This window comes from Eurosta solidaginis, chromosome 2 (assembly GCF_040869045.1).
Source record: "Eurosta solidaginis isolate ZX-2024a chromosome 2, ASM4086904v1, whole genome shotgun sequence".
NCBI classification, from domain to species: domain Eukaryota; kingdom Metazoa; phylum Arthropoda; class Insecta; order Diptera; family Tephritidae; genus Eurosta; species Eurosta solidaginis.
In genome coordinates, this window is record NC_090320.1 from 53,813,896 (window position 1) to 53,829,674 (window position 15,779).

General features: G+C 42.2%; 1 protein-coding gene across 2 annotated transcripts in view; it reads left to right on the forward strand.

The window, feature by feature from the left end:
- Positions 1 to 15,779, forward strand: part of uex (metal transporter uex) — a 164,409-nt gene that overhangs the window by 95,776 nt on the left and 52,854 nt on the right. For both annotated transcript variants that reach the window (XM_067765363.1, XM_067765362.1), the window contains exons 2-3: positions 6,894 to 7,257; positions 11,166 to 11,351. In XM_067765363.1, coding sequence (XP_067621464.1) covers positions 6,894 to 7,257; positions 11,166 to 11,351 — 550 coding nt within the window. The remainder of the gene's footprint in view (positions 1 to 6,893; positions 7,258 to 11,165; positions 11,352 to 15,779) is intronic.

The following is a 15,779-nucleotide window of genomic DNA, read 5'->3' on the forward strand; positions in this document are numbered from 1 at the left end:
GGAGGTCCCCGGCGTCACCACAAACATTCTAGAAGAGGACCAACCGCTAAATGGTGCTGTGACTCGCACAGAGGAACACCCGGCAGAACAGTCACGAGAGGCTGAGGGGGGCCTCGAATACTCTAAACCAAAAGGACAAGGGGAGGACGACGACGTCAAGACGAAGGTGCTGGAGGGGGACAAACAGCCGAATGGTGCTGCGAGTCCTACAGATAAACCTCCAACACAGTAAAGTGGCGTCGAGCGAACTCCTCCTAACCCTTCAGAAGGGTTCGTTTGACGTGGCGCTTATCCAGGAGCCGTGGCTCTCATCGGGAGGAAAGGTTTCTCGACTTAGCGCGCGCGGGTTTGGCGTTCACTACGCGCAAACGGAAGGACGGGTGCGAGCTGTAGTAATGGTAAGGAAACAGCTGCATTCATATATGCTGCCTAATTACACCACTGAGGATCTCGTAGCGGTGGCCGTTGAGCAAAAGAATAAACAGGCATTTATCCTGGCGTCCTGCTACATGGCCCATTCTGCGGAGGTTCCACCGATGGTGAGCAAAAGGCTAGTACAGGAGGAAGGACGCAAAGGGCGGTTGGTCATAGGCGCAGATGCAAATGCGCACCACAATGCGTGGGGAGGAGCAGATACGAAAGAGAGAGGCGAATCTCTGTTTTGTTACATCCTGCAAACCAATTTGCAGATAGCCGACAGGGGAAATGTCCCTACATACATTGGTCCAAAATCCAGCAATGTTCTGGATATTACATTGAGCTCCGAGCGTGATATATCAAGGTATGATTGGATGGTTCTTGATAGACCATCTTTCTCCGACCATGCGTATATCAGCTTCAGCATCCCCCTAAAGAGGGTAGAGAAGGGAGGAACCTTTAGAAACCCTAGGTCAACAAACTGGACTAAATTCCAGAAATATGTAGAAACAAAACTGGGACAACCCAAAGAGGTTGCTAATGTAGAGGAACTGAAGGAGGAGTCGAATAAATTCCTAACAAGGACGCTTATGACTGTGTATAACAAAGCTTGCCCTCTAAGAAGATTCAGAGGAAAAGCAAAGCCTCCATGGTGGAGCAATGAGCTGAGTCTTCTAAGAAGACAGGTAAAAGAAATGTTTAAGCTCGCAAAGACCGCGGAAAGCGAAGCGTGTCGGGACGAGTACAGGGATCTAATGAGGATCTACAAGCGTAAAATTACCAGGGCGAAGAGAAACTCATGGAAAAGTTTCTGTACGGACATAAAGTGTTCCAACGAAACAGCACGGTTGAAAAAATTCCTAGAAAAGGGAAACATAGTCCAGGGACTAATAAAGAAAGAGAACGGGGAATGGTCACGTAATAGTGAGGAATCCCTAGAGGTGCTTCTCGATACACATTTCCCATCGGGAGACGGTTTAGAAGAGCCAGCAGACATCACTCACACTTCGATCACGAAGCTAGTAGTGCCGGGCTTGGTGACCGATACCAAGATCGAGTGGGCGGTGAAGACGTTTTCTAGGTTTAAATCGCCGGGCCCAGATGGTATATTCCCGGCCATGCTACAAGTGTCAAGTAGGGCGGTCGTGGAATGGCTTAAAATAATATTCGATGGGTGCATAAGACTGAATACCGCACTCTTGGAGAACTGCTCGTGTAGCTTTTCTACCAAAGGCGGGGAAGATCGGTCACGTGTATCTCAAAGACTATAGACCCATTAGCTTAACATCATTTCTGCTTTCAATAATGTTGCAAAATGGGCGATTATGGATGGTCTTAATTACATTAAAGTACATCCTGTCTTAATCAGATGGATCGGCTGCATGTTAAATTGCAGAAAGATTACATCACAATGGGGATTTTACGAGGCCGCGAAATCAGTGGACAGGGGCACGCCGCAGGGAGGGGTGCTATAACCTCTGCTGTGGACGCTTGTCATCAACCAACTGCTCAGGCAATTCGATGAGGGACCCGTAAAACTTACGGCTTACGCAAATGACGTTGCAATTGTCATAAGTGGAAATTGCCTTCCAACGATTAGTTCTTTGATGGATCGGGCGCTTCGGGATATTCATACCTGGGCATCTAATGTCGGGTTGAAAGTCAATGCGGAGAAAACGGATGTGGTCTTATTTACAAAGAGGTACAAGATCCCAAATTGGACCATGCCTAAGTTAGTAGGATTGACCTTACAGGAGAAAACTTGCACAAAATATCTAGGAATCATCCTAGACAGTAAGCTGTCATGGAAGCTCAACGTGGAGGAGAGGGTCAAGAAGGCCTCAACGGCACTCTATGCATGTAAAAGAATGCTGGGGTGTACGTGGGGCTTATCGCCCTCTCTTTCTCATTGGGTTTTTGCAGCGATTGTAAGCCCTATTCTATAATATGGAGTTCTTGTTTGGTGGAAAGCCACACAAAAAACAACATACCTCAAAAAATTAGAGGGGGTATGCAGAGTATCGCTGCTTAGCATTACGGGAGCCCTGAAAACAACCCCGACGGCTGCACTGTATGCCATTCTGCACATTCCACCTGTAGACCTGGTAGCAAAGAACAAAGCGTTAACGACCGCAACCAGGCTCGGTGCTTCGGGGCAGCTTGAGCGCCGACCATATGGCCATAGTAGCATAGCGTCATCAATCACAAGACGAACAGACTACATGATTCCCTATCTGCGCTTCGAGGGAGATCTTAAGGCCACAATGAGGTGGACGGTTGGCGCAAGGGTGCGCAAATGGCGGACGAGGCGATACATGTGTACACCGATGGTTCCAAAGTAGTGGAAGGAGTAGGGTCTGCGGTGATCCGAAAATAAGCAGATCCTACAGGCTGCTGGATTACTGTAGCGTTTTCCAAGCGGAAATATTAGCGGTAACCATAGCAGTAGAAACCCTGGAAGAGAATAGCTTAAGCTGCAACCGTGTTAACTTTTATATTGGCAGCCAAGCAGCAATTAAGGCAATAATCTCGCATAGCACAGCATCTAAATGCGTGTTAGAGTGTAAGCAGTGTCTGGAGAGAATCGGGACAGGGAGAAGCATACATCTATATTGGGTCCCAGGGCATATGGGAATAGATGGGAATGAAAAAGCGGACGAACTAGCTAAAAAGGGCGCATCCCTTGAAGCTTGCTCCATAGATGTCCCAATTAGATTGGGCGAGATTAAATGAAGGCGAGAGGTGCACATGATCGACCAAGCGGGAAAGGCGTGGGTTCAAGCGCGGGGCTGTAAAGTGTCGAAGATTATGTGTATGTCTTACAACCTCAGACTAACACAGTTGCTTCTATCATTAAAAAGAGAGGACTGTAGACTCATGACGGGTATTCAGACTGGACACTGCCTTCTGGCGTCGCATGTCTTTAAACTAGGCTTGGCCAGTGATAGCAGATGTAGGAAGTGCGGGTTGGAGGAGGAAACGATCGAGCACGTTCTGTGCTCGTGCCCTGCACTTGCCAGGCTAAGACTTCAGCTATTAGGAGTGATACAGCTGTCAGATCTAGAAGCAGCAAGTGGCTTAAGTCCTAGGAAGCTTCTAGTATTTGCCAAGAGGACGGAGTTATTTTATAACATAGGTCCTGGTTTTTGATAGGGTTTTTCAGTTTGGTCTTTAAAACAAACTTCTGGTAACACTGCGGACTCAATCAGTCTATGTGAGGTCCTCATGGACCGGCCAGTTCAACCTACCTACCTACCCGAAGGTTGGTTTGCCTACATTTAAAAATTGAGCCTCGCTACTCCTCTTTATACGCTTTCTTATTCTCTTCTACTTTATCTTGCAGTTTTCATCTTATTATTGTCCTTTCCTTATTCCTTTAATCTCTCTCCTACATACAAACCCATTCTCACTCCCTCTTTCCGTCTCACTCGTACACTCACTCGCAATAACACTTCTACTCCCACTTACAAAAACACTACAACTCTCACCGACTTCCACTAACACTCCTATTCCCACGATCCCATTCCCACTACCACTTCCACTCCTGTTCCACTCAGCTCAATTTCCTCATATATGGAATCTCTATACAAAAAATAATTAACTGACCGCCTGGATTCAAAATACGTTATGTTTATAAACCACTGCAAAACTGTATAAAGCTAACACAGGTACAATTTTGAAAATCGCATTCATTTTCACATATGTTTAATTAATATATAGATAAATGCAAAGTTCTCCTGCCCAATAATATTCCTCCTTGCGATGGTCTACTCTACTATTAAGCAGAGTCATTTTTCATACTGTAGGTTCTACAAAAAATGTTTGTATCTTGCCACTCCCTCCTTCTCTGCATATTTGATCCCTGTCTATCGTCCGAATATTCCCCTCATACCTTCTTCTTCTTCTATTTTACTTCCCCTCTTTTTTCTCTTTCTCGCCTTCGCTAATCCCATTTTTTTCTTTTATTTTCCTTTTTCTTTGTTTATGTCTTTGGCTTTTCGTATAACTTCCCTTTCCCTCTCGCTCTTCTTCCTAACCGCCGGCCGCTGTTATAACTCTGATTTACACATCTTATTTCATACCCATATTCTGAATACACATTCTAAGGTCACCCTGGTTAGTCTATATCTTAGAAATGGGTTTATATGTGGAACTAAAAACCACTGACAAACCTTCAACGAAATTATAGGAAACCAAATAGGTTCAATTTTTAAAATTGGTTCAACCAAACTTGATTTATAACGTTACCAACAGATTTCGTATTCGTTTTTATATTGTAACGATTTTAGTGAAATTCCGCTTATTCCAAACCTTTTGCTAACGTTCGAATCGCTAAACTGTTGAATAAATAACTCCAATATGTAATAATGCAAAATGGTCTTCATTAGACTACTTTGAGAGTACTTCACAATAACTCTTACTTCACAACTAATTGCGTGTTTAAATCAAACTGCTTCCTTACTACTTAGCTTGTGCTGTTTTTATACTCTCTGTTGCCTTGTCCGCATATTTCTCCAAATGTCTAGACGTTTCTCCTTCTAGAATCTACTACTTGGTTACCAGCTATATGCATGTGTATTTATAGTTTATAGCCTCTCGCATAGCCATATGCGTGTGTATATGTGAGTACTACTTCGGCTGATGATTACATGTATTTGCGAGTATCTTTGTTGCCTTGTATGTACATATGTGTGTAAGTGATGATTGATTTGTTTACGTACCAAGAGTGCAGCTTGCTTTATTGTTGTTGTGCCTTTATTTAATAACCGCTTAGTGATGTATCACTTACTGATACTAATATTCGTCATAATATAATACTAGAAGGCCCGGCAGACGTTGTTCTGCTCTAGCTTTGGTCTATCTGCATAACTTTTAAGCAGTTTTTACCTCTTACTCTCCCTTCCCATCTCTTCCCCTTTTCCATAGCTTTTTATTCACTCTTCCATCTGCCTTTCTCTTTTTCTGCGTCTCTTTTTCTCTCTCCGTCTTTTCTCTCGCTTCTTTTTGCTCCGTCTATACCTATCTCTCTATCTTCGTCTTACTATATCTTTTTCTCATTCCCTCTTATCTTTTTTCTCTAGTTCTTCTTACTCTCTCCTTTGTTCCAAGTCCCAGGCCCAGCCCAATCCCAATCGGTCCCTGCTCCATTTCCCGGAAAAATAGTGTGGTAAATACTTACCTAGGAGAAAAGTGTCTCAAATAATAAGCTAGGCAAGGTATATTGCAACAAAGTTCCGACTATAAACCTGAAACGGCTCATGTATACGAAAAAATCTCGAAATAATCAAGAAAAGAGCTTCAAAATGAACTGGTAAAATCATACCTTATTAGTGCCAAGATAACCCAATCGAAACGGTCCCAAAAATACGAAATATTTCGAAATAGTCCCGATACAAACGAGAAATTCGTGGAAGAAAATATTTGGAGGCACAATTTTGATCGCCTTTTACAAATAGCGTATTGTAGCAAATATTCAATTCTCTATAATTCTGTCCTTCTGTTATCACTGAACTGTCAAAAATATAAACTGAAATGTTCGGTATATAAAATGCGCTTAATTAACAGCACTACTATGTTCACAATTTAATGCACTCGCGTACTTCACTTATAGCGTGCCAAAATTAAAACTGGTTGACTATTCTTTAGTTTGCGCTTTTTTTTACACTCCCAGTTGCCTATTTGTCTCGCTCTCCAATTTCTTCCAGGTCTAGACTTCTCACGGACAGCCTTCTCGATTAGTTGTTTATTTACTTCTCTCATCTTCTGAAACTCATATTCGCTTTTGTCTTCTATGTATATGCCTGAGTAATGTCATTTGTATTCTTTGTCACTGTGCATACGCGTGAGTACCAACGCTCTTAGCTGCTGTGTTCATGTAAGCGTAGCTATTTGTTGTCGGATCTGCTTACATTGCCTTTGTGGTTGTACAACATTTATTTAATAGCGGCATAGTGACGTCTAAACTGCTAATATTCGCCACAATCATATATATTATTTCTAATTGCTGTTTTTATGTACGTTTCCCTTTTTCGCTCTTATTTGGAATCCAAATCTATAAATAAAGTTTTGGTTGTAAAGATGGAGATTCGGGCTATTAGCGAGCTTTGTGCAATTTTGGTCGTAGTGCTTTTGTTTAGCTATATTTTATTAAATTAATTTGTTAAAAATAAACGATTGTGAGCACACAAAGAAATCTGTTTATACTATGGCACTATTGTGAATATTTACACACCGGCAGTTGCTACCATACGCCAGATGGCAGCGCAAGCTGTAAGTTTTAATTGATTGATAGAACAGCTGATTTCTGTTGATATTTGATAAGAGACTGTTATATTGGTTGCGCAAGATGCGCACGGGTCCGGCTCGTATTATATATACCTAATCCAGGGCTTCAAATTAAGATAGGCTGGCATTATTTTATATATAGAAATTTTGTTACAACATTTTCTATTATCTAACGTTTTTTTTTTTTACAGAAAACGCGACACTACTTTGGCGGCGGACGATTTAAAAATTTATGGATTTCGCGTGGAATCAAGCGATCATGAAATCATATATAAAGATGGAGGTGTGCCTGGTGTACTTAAGGATACCGAATTTACAATGCGCGTTTTCGGCAAAGGAATTACACCAGATACAGTTATAACATTTACGGCTATCCCTAATATATTTGGTGGAAAATGTCAGATGCCGGCAACCTTACTTTACAAACCAATAGAAGGTTCAACTACAAGCGAATCTGCAGTCTATCGTATGTCACTACCAAAATTGGATAAAGCAATGACAAATGGTAGTGAAACATTTTATTTGTGCGCCAAAAATGATCCACAAATGGATGTGGTATGTATTTGAATGCTTTAAACCACTGGTGCACTCGAGAGCTTCGTAGAGCTTCGGAAAACTATTCAGCGTTCACCTATGTACTTGTGGTGTGAACTTAGCGACACGTAAACCTTTACGTCAAGCTAGCAGACCCACACTTTTTGGCGAATATCTCGAAAACGAAATAAGCACCTAAATTATCTTTTGTGGCCCTAAATAGCACCTAAAAAGCACTTAATTCTCAAACAACTTAAACTTATTTTTCAGCATTTGGGTCTGCCAGCTTTACGCACGTCGTAGCGACAGAGATTCAGTAACGCAAGCAGGCAATCAGCTTTAGCTTGTACTTCGAGCACTAAATATTTCATAAGTGAATTCTATGCTCAAACATTCTCCATGTAAACAAATACTATTACAAAAACAGCTGCGTTTGCATTCGAAGCTCTGCCAGCGTTCTGCACCATTGTTATAAACCGTGACCAACTGGATTATTTGTATATCATAGTGTAACGAATTTACTGTAATTCCGCTTATTTCAAATCTTCTACTAAGGTTCGAATCACCAAACTGTTGAATAAATAACACCACTATTCAGTAATGCAAAATAGCCTTTATTAAAGTACTTCACAATAAATAACTCTACTATTGACCGACAGATTGCGTGCTTAATCAAAACTGATTGTAGCGTCTCTACCGGTGACGCCTTTTATACTGTTCGGTTTACTCGTTGATATTTCCAGGCGGTTATGTTCTAGAATCTACTAGTTGGTTATCTGCTATAAGTTTCTCAGCTATAACTACAGATGCACAATTTACAGCTCATGCGCGTATGTTTGTGAGCGACACTTCCACAATTATTTTGTATATCTCAGATAAGATATTTGCATGTGTCTGTGCGCTGCTCCTCCGCTGCGTGTTCGTACATATGTGTAGACACAATGATTGAATTATTTATGTAGATACATAATGATTGATTTATGGATGTGCATACAAGTCACTCCCAGCATCGGCTTCGAGATGGCAGTACCCCTTAGTGTTGCTAATATTCGTAACACTGCCCTCCACCTAAGTCTGATCGTCCCGATCAGGCAAATCTCTCGATCTAACCGCTGATAGCCTCTCCAAATGAACCACCCTTCTATTTCGTGGTTTCCCAATTATTTGTATGCGGTAGATGACATCACTGATCCTCTTTACAACTCTGTACGGGCCTTCCCCACTGCACCGATATTTGGATGGAACACCTTTCCGCCGGTGAGGGTTGTATAGCAGTACCAAATCTTCCTCCCGGAAACCTTCCGAATTATTTTCCATGTCGTACCTGTGTTTCAACTTACTACTCATTATCCTGGATCGTTCCCTCGAATTTGTGTAGAACCATGACCTTTCCAATTAATACCTCACATACCACTTTTCCCTAGACTTGGTTATACTCGCCAGTGACCGTACGCAACCTTGCTCCAGGTAACGGTTTTACTCTCCTGTTGACCAAGTCAGATCGGATTAAGGAATGAGATGCGCCCGTATCTACAGTCAGTACACGCTCCTTGCCATCCCGCTTTCCTTCCACGGCAAGACTGCTCGATTTTCTTCCAATTTGCGACACATATATCACAGGACATTCCATAGCTGGGGCAAGTTTTCGTTCTTTACATCTGACACGCTCTTGCTCATCTTCTCCAACTTTGCGTTTACGACCATCCACGTTGTTGGAACTGTTAGGGTTGGTGTTGCAATAACGCGCAATGTGCCCTGGCTTTCCACACTTAAAGCATTTGACTGCATCATTATTCTTCTGCTGCGTACCCTTCAATGCTTCCAAAATTGTGTCTACCCAGTCTGGCCTTTCCACTTCCACGCGATGAGCTTTGTATGTGGGCTTACTCAAAAGCGACGCTGTTTCTTGAGTCAGTGCATGGGATACCGTTTCTGTGAATGTGGGTTTTGGGTTTGCATATATCGCTCGCTTCGTTTCTACGTCCCGTGTGCCATTTATAAAATTCTGGATTTTTACCCTCTCGGTGTACTCCACGGGTGCGTCCGCATTTGCCAAATGTGCCAACCTTTCAACATCCGAGGCAAACTCTTGCAAAGTCTCATTTGCTCTTTGGTGACGGTTTTGCAACTCTATTTGGAATATCTGTTTTCTATGCTCGCTTCCATAACGTCTCTCGACAGCGGCCATCAATGCTTCATAGCTGTTCCGTTCGTACTCTGGAATAGTCTGTAAGATTTCGGCAGCTGGTCCTTTCAATGCTACGAAGAGTGCAGCAACTTTATCTTCAGCATTCCAGTTGTTCACTGTTGCGGTCTTCTCAAATTGTAGCTTAAAGACCTGGAAAGGAACAGAACCGTCAAAGGATGGTGTTTTTACCTTTGGATTACTCGTTGAAACTGCTGGGCGATTTAGTTGCAACTCCTGTATACGATCTTTCAAAGCATCCATTTCGGCCTCCATTTTATCTTGTCGTTCACTAAAAGCCTCCAGCTGCGATGAGACTTCGTTGAGATATGCTCTTCCTGTGCTTCGAGTTGTAATGGTATGCGTGCCTCTTGCTCTTTTAATTGTTCTGCAATTTGTGACGCCATGTGTGTTTTCTGTTCATCCAATTGTGCTTCAATCTTAGATGCAATCTGTGTCGACATTTCTGAAATACGCGTTTCTTGTGCTTCCATCTTCGATGTTATACGGTTCTCCTGCGATTCCAGCTGAGATGACAGTTGCGACGACATTTCGGATATACGTGTCTCCTGTGCTTCTATCTTGGATGTTATATGGTTCTCCTGGGATTCTAGTTGGGATGCCACTGTCGATGTTTGAGTAGTTATTGCAGCCAATATCATGTTCAAGTCTGTGTTCGTAACTGTCTGCGATGTTTCATTTTTCTCTTCAGTTTTTGTTGTTGTCTCTTCGACATCAAGATGAAAGACATACTCTTCCACGTTAATTCCTTCCGCTTCCATTGCCTCTCGTAGTAGTGCCTGAAGTTCGAGTTTAATGCCGGTTGTATTCAATCCACGGCTCTCTAACTCCTTCTTCAGTTGTTGGATCTTCAATTCACTGAACTTTGCCATGTCCTTGTTGTCCTCTGGAATTTATTCAACAATTCCTCTTCTGACACCAATTGTAACGGATTTACTGTAATTCCGCTTATTTCATATCTTCTACTAAGGTTCGAATCACTAAAACTAAATAACACCACTATTCAGTAATGCAAAATGGCCTTTATTAAAGTACTTCACAATAAATAACTCTACTATTGCCCGACAGATTGCGTGCTTAATCAAAACTGATTGTAGCGCCTCTACCGGTGTCGCCTTTTATACTGTTCGGTTTACTCGTTGATATTTCCAGGCGGTTCTGTTCTAGAATCTACTAGTTGATTATCTGCTATAAGTTTCTCAGCTATAACTACAGATGCACAATACACAGCTCATGCGCGTGTGTTTGTGAGCGACACTTCCACAATTATATTGCATATCTCAGATAAGATATCTGCATGTGTATGTGCGCTGCTCCTCCGCTGCGTGTTCGTACATATGTGTAGACACAATGATTGAATTATTTATGTAGATACATAATGATTGATTTATGGATGTGCATACAAGTCACTCCCAGCATCGGCTTAGAGATGGCAGTACCCCTTAGTGTTGGTATTATTCGTAACAATAGCATCAACGCTCTAAAACTTTGTGCAGTGCTTGACTGCATTCTACTATTATGCAGAGTGGACATCAGCTGTCGGAGGTCGAGCCGAGGTGGTCACTCATACGTCGATTGTGGAAAAAAACACCGCTAATAGGCAAGCTGATGGCCACTCCGCTTAATGGTAAATTAATATAATCGTAAATTATGCTGCCTGTTATTTTATTGTTGAATTTTTTTGGTGGTCTCTTGCCATATAATTATTTCGTATTACTTGTAGGGAACCGCTACGGAAACAAAACCAATGGTTCATCAGGGTTCAGAAAACTATCTTCAAATGACATCATATGAAAATATCCTGCCAGTTTGGTTGGCGATTGTTATAATTTTCGTATGTTTGGGATTCTCATCGTTGTTTTCAGGTCTTAACTTGGGTTTGATGTCACTTGACCGCACCGAATTAAAGGTAAATATGTTCATGAAAAATTAAATAATGCAGATGTAATTTAACATTTTATTTAGAAATATGCGATTCCATAAAACTTAGACAATTGCGGGCAGATCGACGGAAACGGCTCTCCATTCGATTGTAAAGCAAATAGAGGGGTCCCTAGAACACAAAGAGTATGCTCTGGGTGCCTTTCTAGACATCGAGGGGGCTTTTAACAATGTCTTACCGGGGGCAATCGAAAGAGCTCTGGTGGGTTTAGGAGTACATGTGGCTCTGGTTGAATTTATTAGCAAACTTCTATGCGGTAGAATTGTCGCAGCGGAGTAGGGAGGGGCCATAATTAAGAGGAAGGTGTGCAGGGGTACGCCACAGGGGGGTGTCCTATCTCCTCTCCTCTGGGTTGTAGTAGTCAACGAGCTTCTTGTGGAGCTGTAAGCCAATGGTTGTCGGGTGGTTGCCTATACAGATGACCTCGCTATCCTAGTCAGAGGCAAATTTCTGGGCACCGTGCGCGATGTTCTGCAGGGCTACCTGGTTACTGTGGCTAGGTGGGCTGAATCATGTGGATTGGTGATCAACCCGGGAAAACGGAATTGGTTCTTTTTACAAGGAGATATAAGATGCCCGATTTCAGAACTCCCTCGATTGGAGGGGTACCGTTGGTACTTTCTGATAGTGTTAAATATTTGGGGATTGTTTTGGACAAGAAACTGTCCTGGATACCCAATGTGGAAGATCGGGCCAGGAAGGCCGCCATTGCCTTGTACTGCTGCAGAGGGGCTATCGGAAAGAGATGGGGACTCTCGCCAGGAGTAGTACACTAGCTTTATGAGATGGTGGTCAAACCGATTCTGCTGCATGGGGTGCTGGTCTGGTGGAAAGCACTGGACACAGCGAGCACCTCCAAAATATTAGTGTCAATGGAACGGACGGCGCTGATCGGTATCAGTGGCGCTCTCAGAACAACACCTACCTTGGCACTGAACGTCATGCTGAACATATACCCAGTAGATATTGCGGGAAAGGCGGCCGCGGCAAGGTCGTTGGTCAAACTTCGTGATATGGGATATGGACTTTCTGACCGCGGACACTCTAGCCTTCTTACCAGTTTCGACTTCATCCCGGACAGAACGGACTACTGTATGCCGATAACTGCTCCCTATACAACCTTCACCCCAGTTATTCCAGAGAGAGAGGAGTGGGGAAGATGAATTATCTGGGGCATGGGACCGGTTAACTTGTTCACGGATGGGTCGAAACTGGATGGAAAGGTTGGGGGGGGGGGGGGGGGTCTTTTGTTTAGAGCTAAATTTAAGCCGCAAGTTTAAGTTGGCTGATCACTGCAGTGTATTCCAAGCGGAAATTGCTGCGATTAAGGATGCAGTGGATGGAATGCTATCCAGTGCTACTACGGTTAGGGAATTTAACATCTACTCTGATAGCCAAGCGGCTATCAAGGCCTTGAGCTCAACTACAGGGCGATCGAGGGCGGTCTGGGAGTGCCTGACCTCGCTTGCGATTGCATTGAATTATTTTACAATTAAGATTATCTGGGTCCCGGGCCATAGTGATATCCCGGGTAACTGTCAAGCGGGTCTCTTAGCCCGCATCGGTACAACTGAACCGGATGAAGATGGCTGTAGGGATTTCGGGATCCCGCTGGCCACCTGTGGATTGCTCCTCCTTAGCTGGGCCTAGAATCAGCTCAGCAAACGTTGGGCGGATACCGGGTCTTGCAGGGTAGCAAGATCTTTCTGGCCAAAAGTGGATGGCAGGAGGTCTGCTGAAATAATTGGGTTCACTAAGGCTCACCTATCAATGGTCATTGGGGTTTTGACAGGGCACTATCCCATGGGTATCCATGCGGTACGTCTCAATATACTGGAAACTCCAGCCTGCTGCAGCTGTATGAAAGATGATGAGGTGGAATCACCAAATCACTCTATGCTTGATTGTCCAGCTTTTGCCAGAACTAGGCGAAAGTACTTCGGTCGCGACTCACTTGGATCTCCCGAGGATATATCCAAAGTTGAGATCGGTATCATTCGGAGCTTTATCGTTGCTACCCAACGATTCTCTAAGTAGCTAGATCTAAGTCACCGTTACTTTTGGTGTATGTGGTATCACAATGGACCTTCGTGTTGTCCAAGTGAGCTATCCTTATCAGGGCAGCTACCACCTAACCTATCCTATCCTAGACAGTTGCGTATTCAATAGAGAACTTGATAACCGACTGCTTGAATAATCAATCAGTTGATTAGCAAAAGTTGTTTAGTAAAATCACTGATCAACAGCGTAAACGTACGCAGCAAACAATTAAATTGATTTAAATTGTTGTGACTAAAAATTCTGTTGACGAACCTAAAAATATTCCCCACAATTTTGGGATTAATAATATATCGACAGCTGAGTGGAATGTCAGCCTATCTCGGCTGCCGTTTCGAAAACGCCCTATCTCAAAAAGTTTTCAATAACGCCCTGTTATGCGAATGAAAGATGATGATCCCCCCAGGAAGGTATTCATATCAGAACCTGCCTACCGAAGCTAAGGAAGAGTGCGGCCTCCACTTCGTTGGAAGGACCAGGTTGAAAACGATTTAAATACCCTTGTTGCTACCAATTAAAGCAGCAACTGGCGTGACTTGTTGGCCAGCCAAAACCTTTTAAACGGTTAAACGCCAAATAAGTTAGTAATTACGAAAATATTGAGTCTCGCTGGCGTGCATGTGTCATCATAGTGTCTCCTATTGCTGTATGCCCGAGCACAGCTATATTGAAAGAAATTAATTTTTTGCTGGGCATGAAAGGTTCCTAAATTAATAAATACAAACGAGTCGTACAGCTCCGTATGACCATCATTTGATTATCTTGTGAGTAAATCATGTGGACCAACCAGGAGAGATGTGAGGTCTCGAACTCCTTATCGAAATTTTTCGCATAGAAAGGGAACTAGCTTCTGCAGCTCCAGCACTGGTCACTGTGCTATAGCACCGTTGATTTGACTACGGCTTCTACCAAAAAGCTCCCATCTGCAGAAGCTATCGGGATGAGAAAGACAGTGTAGATTTAGTACTTTCTTTAACGGTGACCAGAACTGCAGGCAAGGCGACTCAAGCCAAATAATTTATTGAAGACTAATTAAAAAATGCGTCTGCAATGGTGTGTAGATAGTGTGCTCGCCCACCACAACCACGGTCAGAGGTTCAAGCCCCAGGAAAAGTAGATGCGTTTGCAAACACACCAAGTCTGCCATAAAAAGCTTATCAGCAAAAATGTATCTTATGGCGTTCGGAGTCGATATAAAACATGTAAGTCGTGTATTGTTGTAACTGCAAAAACAGAGAGAGTTTAAGGGAAAGTTGTGAATTAGTCCCTTTCCGGACATAAATCCGCTACGCTCAGGTACTTACACCTTCTGGTATCACCTCGAACGATTATTTACCCCTCGGTTCTGTGATGTAAAATATCTGGTTGAACGAATGTGCCTTAGTATCATCGTATGTATTCACAATAGGCAAAAGCGTCTCCGATTGGAAGTATGGGAAGCTTCCGCGCCCGCCATCTTCTCCGGTTATCCGGTCACAATATTGATGTCACTGCTAAGGACTTAGCACAATAAACGTGGCGCAATAAAGAGAGTTACGGCAATTGTGAATTAAGGTAACGATATATGTACAGTAAAGTGCAAAACAAATTGCTAGATTTATTGAGCTAAAAGGCTTCAAGATGAATAAAACTTATTTTTTTGTTTATATTCATTTATAATTTATTTGGTCGATATTTCAACTTCAATCTAAAGTCATCATCAGGACTGGGAACAAAACAGAACAATAATAATAATTAATTTAATATATACTTAAGTTCATATTCAAAACAAAGTCACCACTTACACATATGGATATGTATGATAGACTGATTGGAGGAATCACAGAAAAATAACAAATAAGGTAAAAATGCAAAGAGATTAAAAAATAAACAATTTGAAATGTCTTTGCATTTTTACCTTATTTGTTATTTTTCTGTGATTCCTCCAATCAGTCGATCATACATATCCATATGTGTAAGTGGTGACTTTATTTTGAATATGTACTTAAGTATATGGGGTATTCCATCCCATTTCGACCAATTTAGAACCCAACCCCTTTAGAATTGGCTGAAAGTTTTTCTTCTTTTCTAGCTTACGAAAGACGTTTTTCAGAATTTTTTTCATCCAACTCAAAAAAAGTTATGAATTTTTGAAAAAACACCGTTTTTGTTTTCAAATGCTATAACTTTTTCAAAAATTGACCGTTTGAGATCTTTTTTTTTTTTAAATTTGTTTTTAAATGTACTTTTCGGAAAAAATACAAACAAATTTTTAGTTTTTTTTTTTTAATTTTTCAGTTTTTCGAGATTTTTAAAAATCATTTCCTTACATTTTTTTGTTATATAAATAAAATTGAT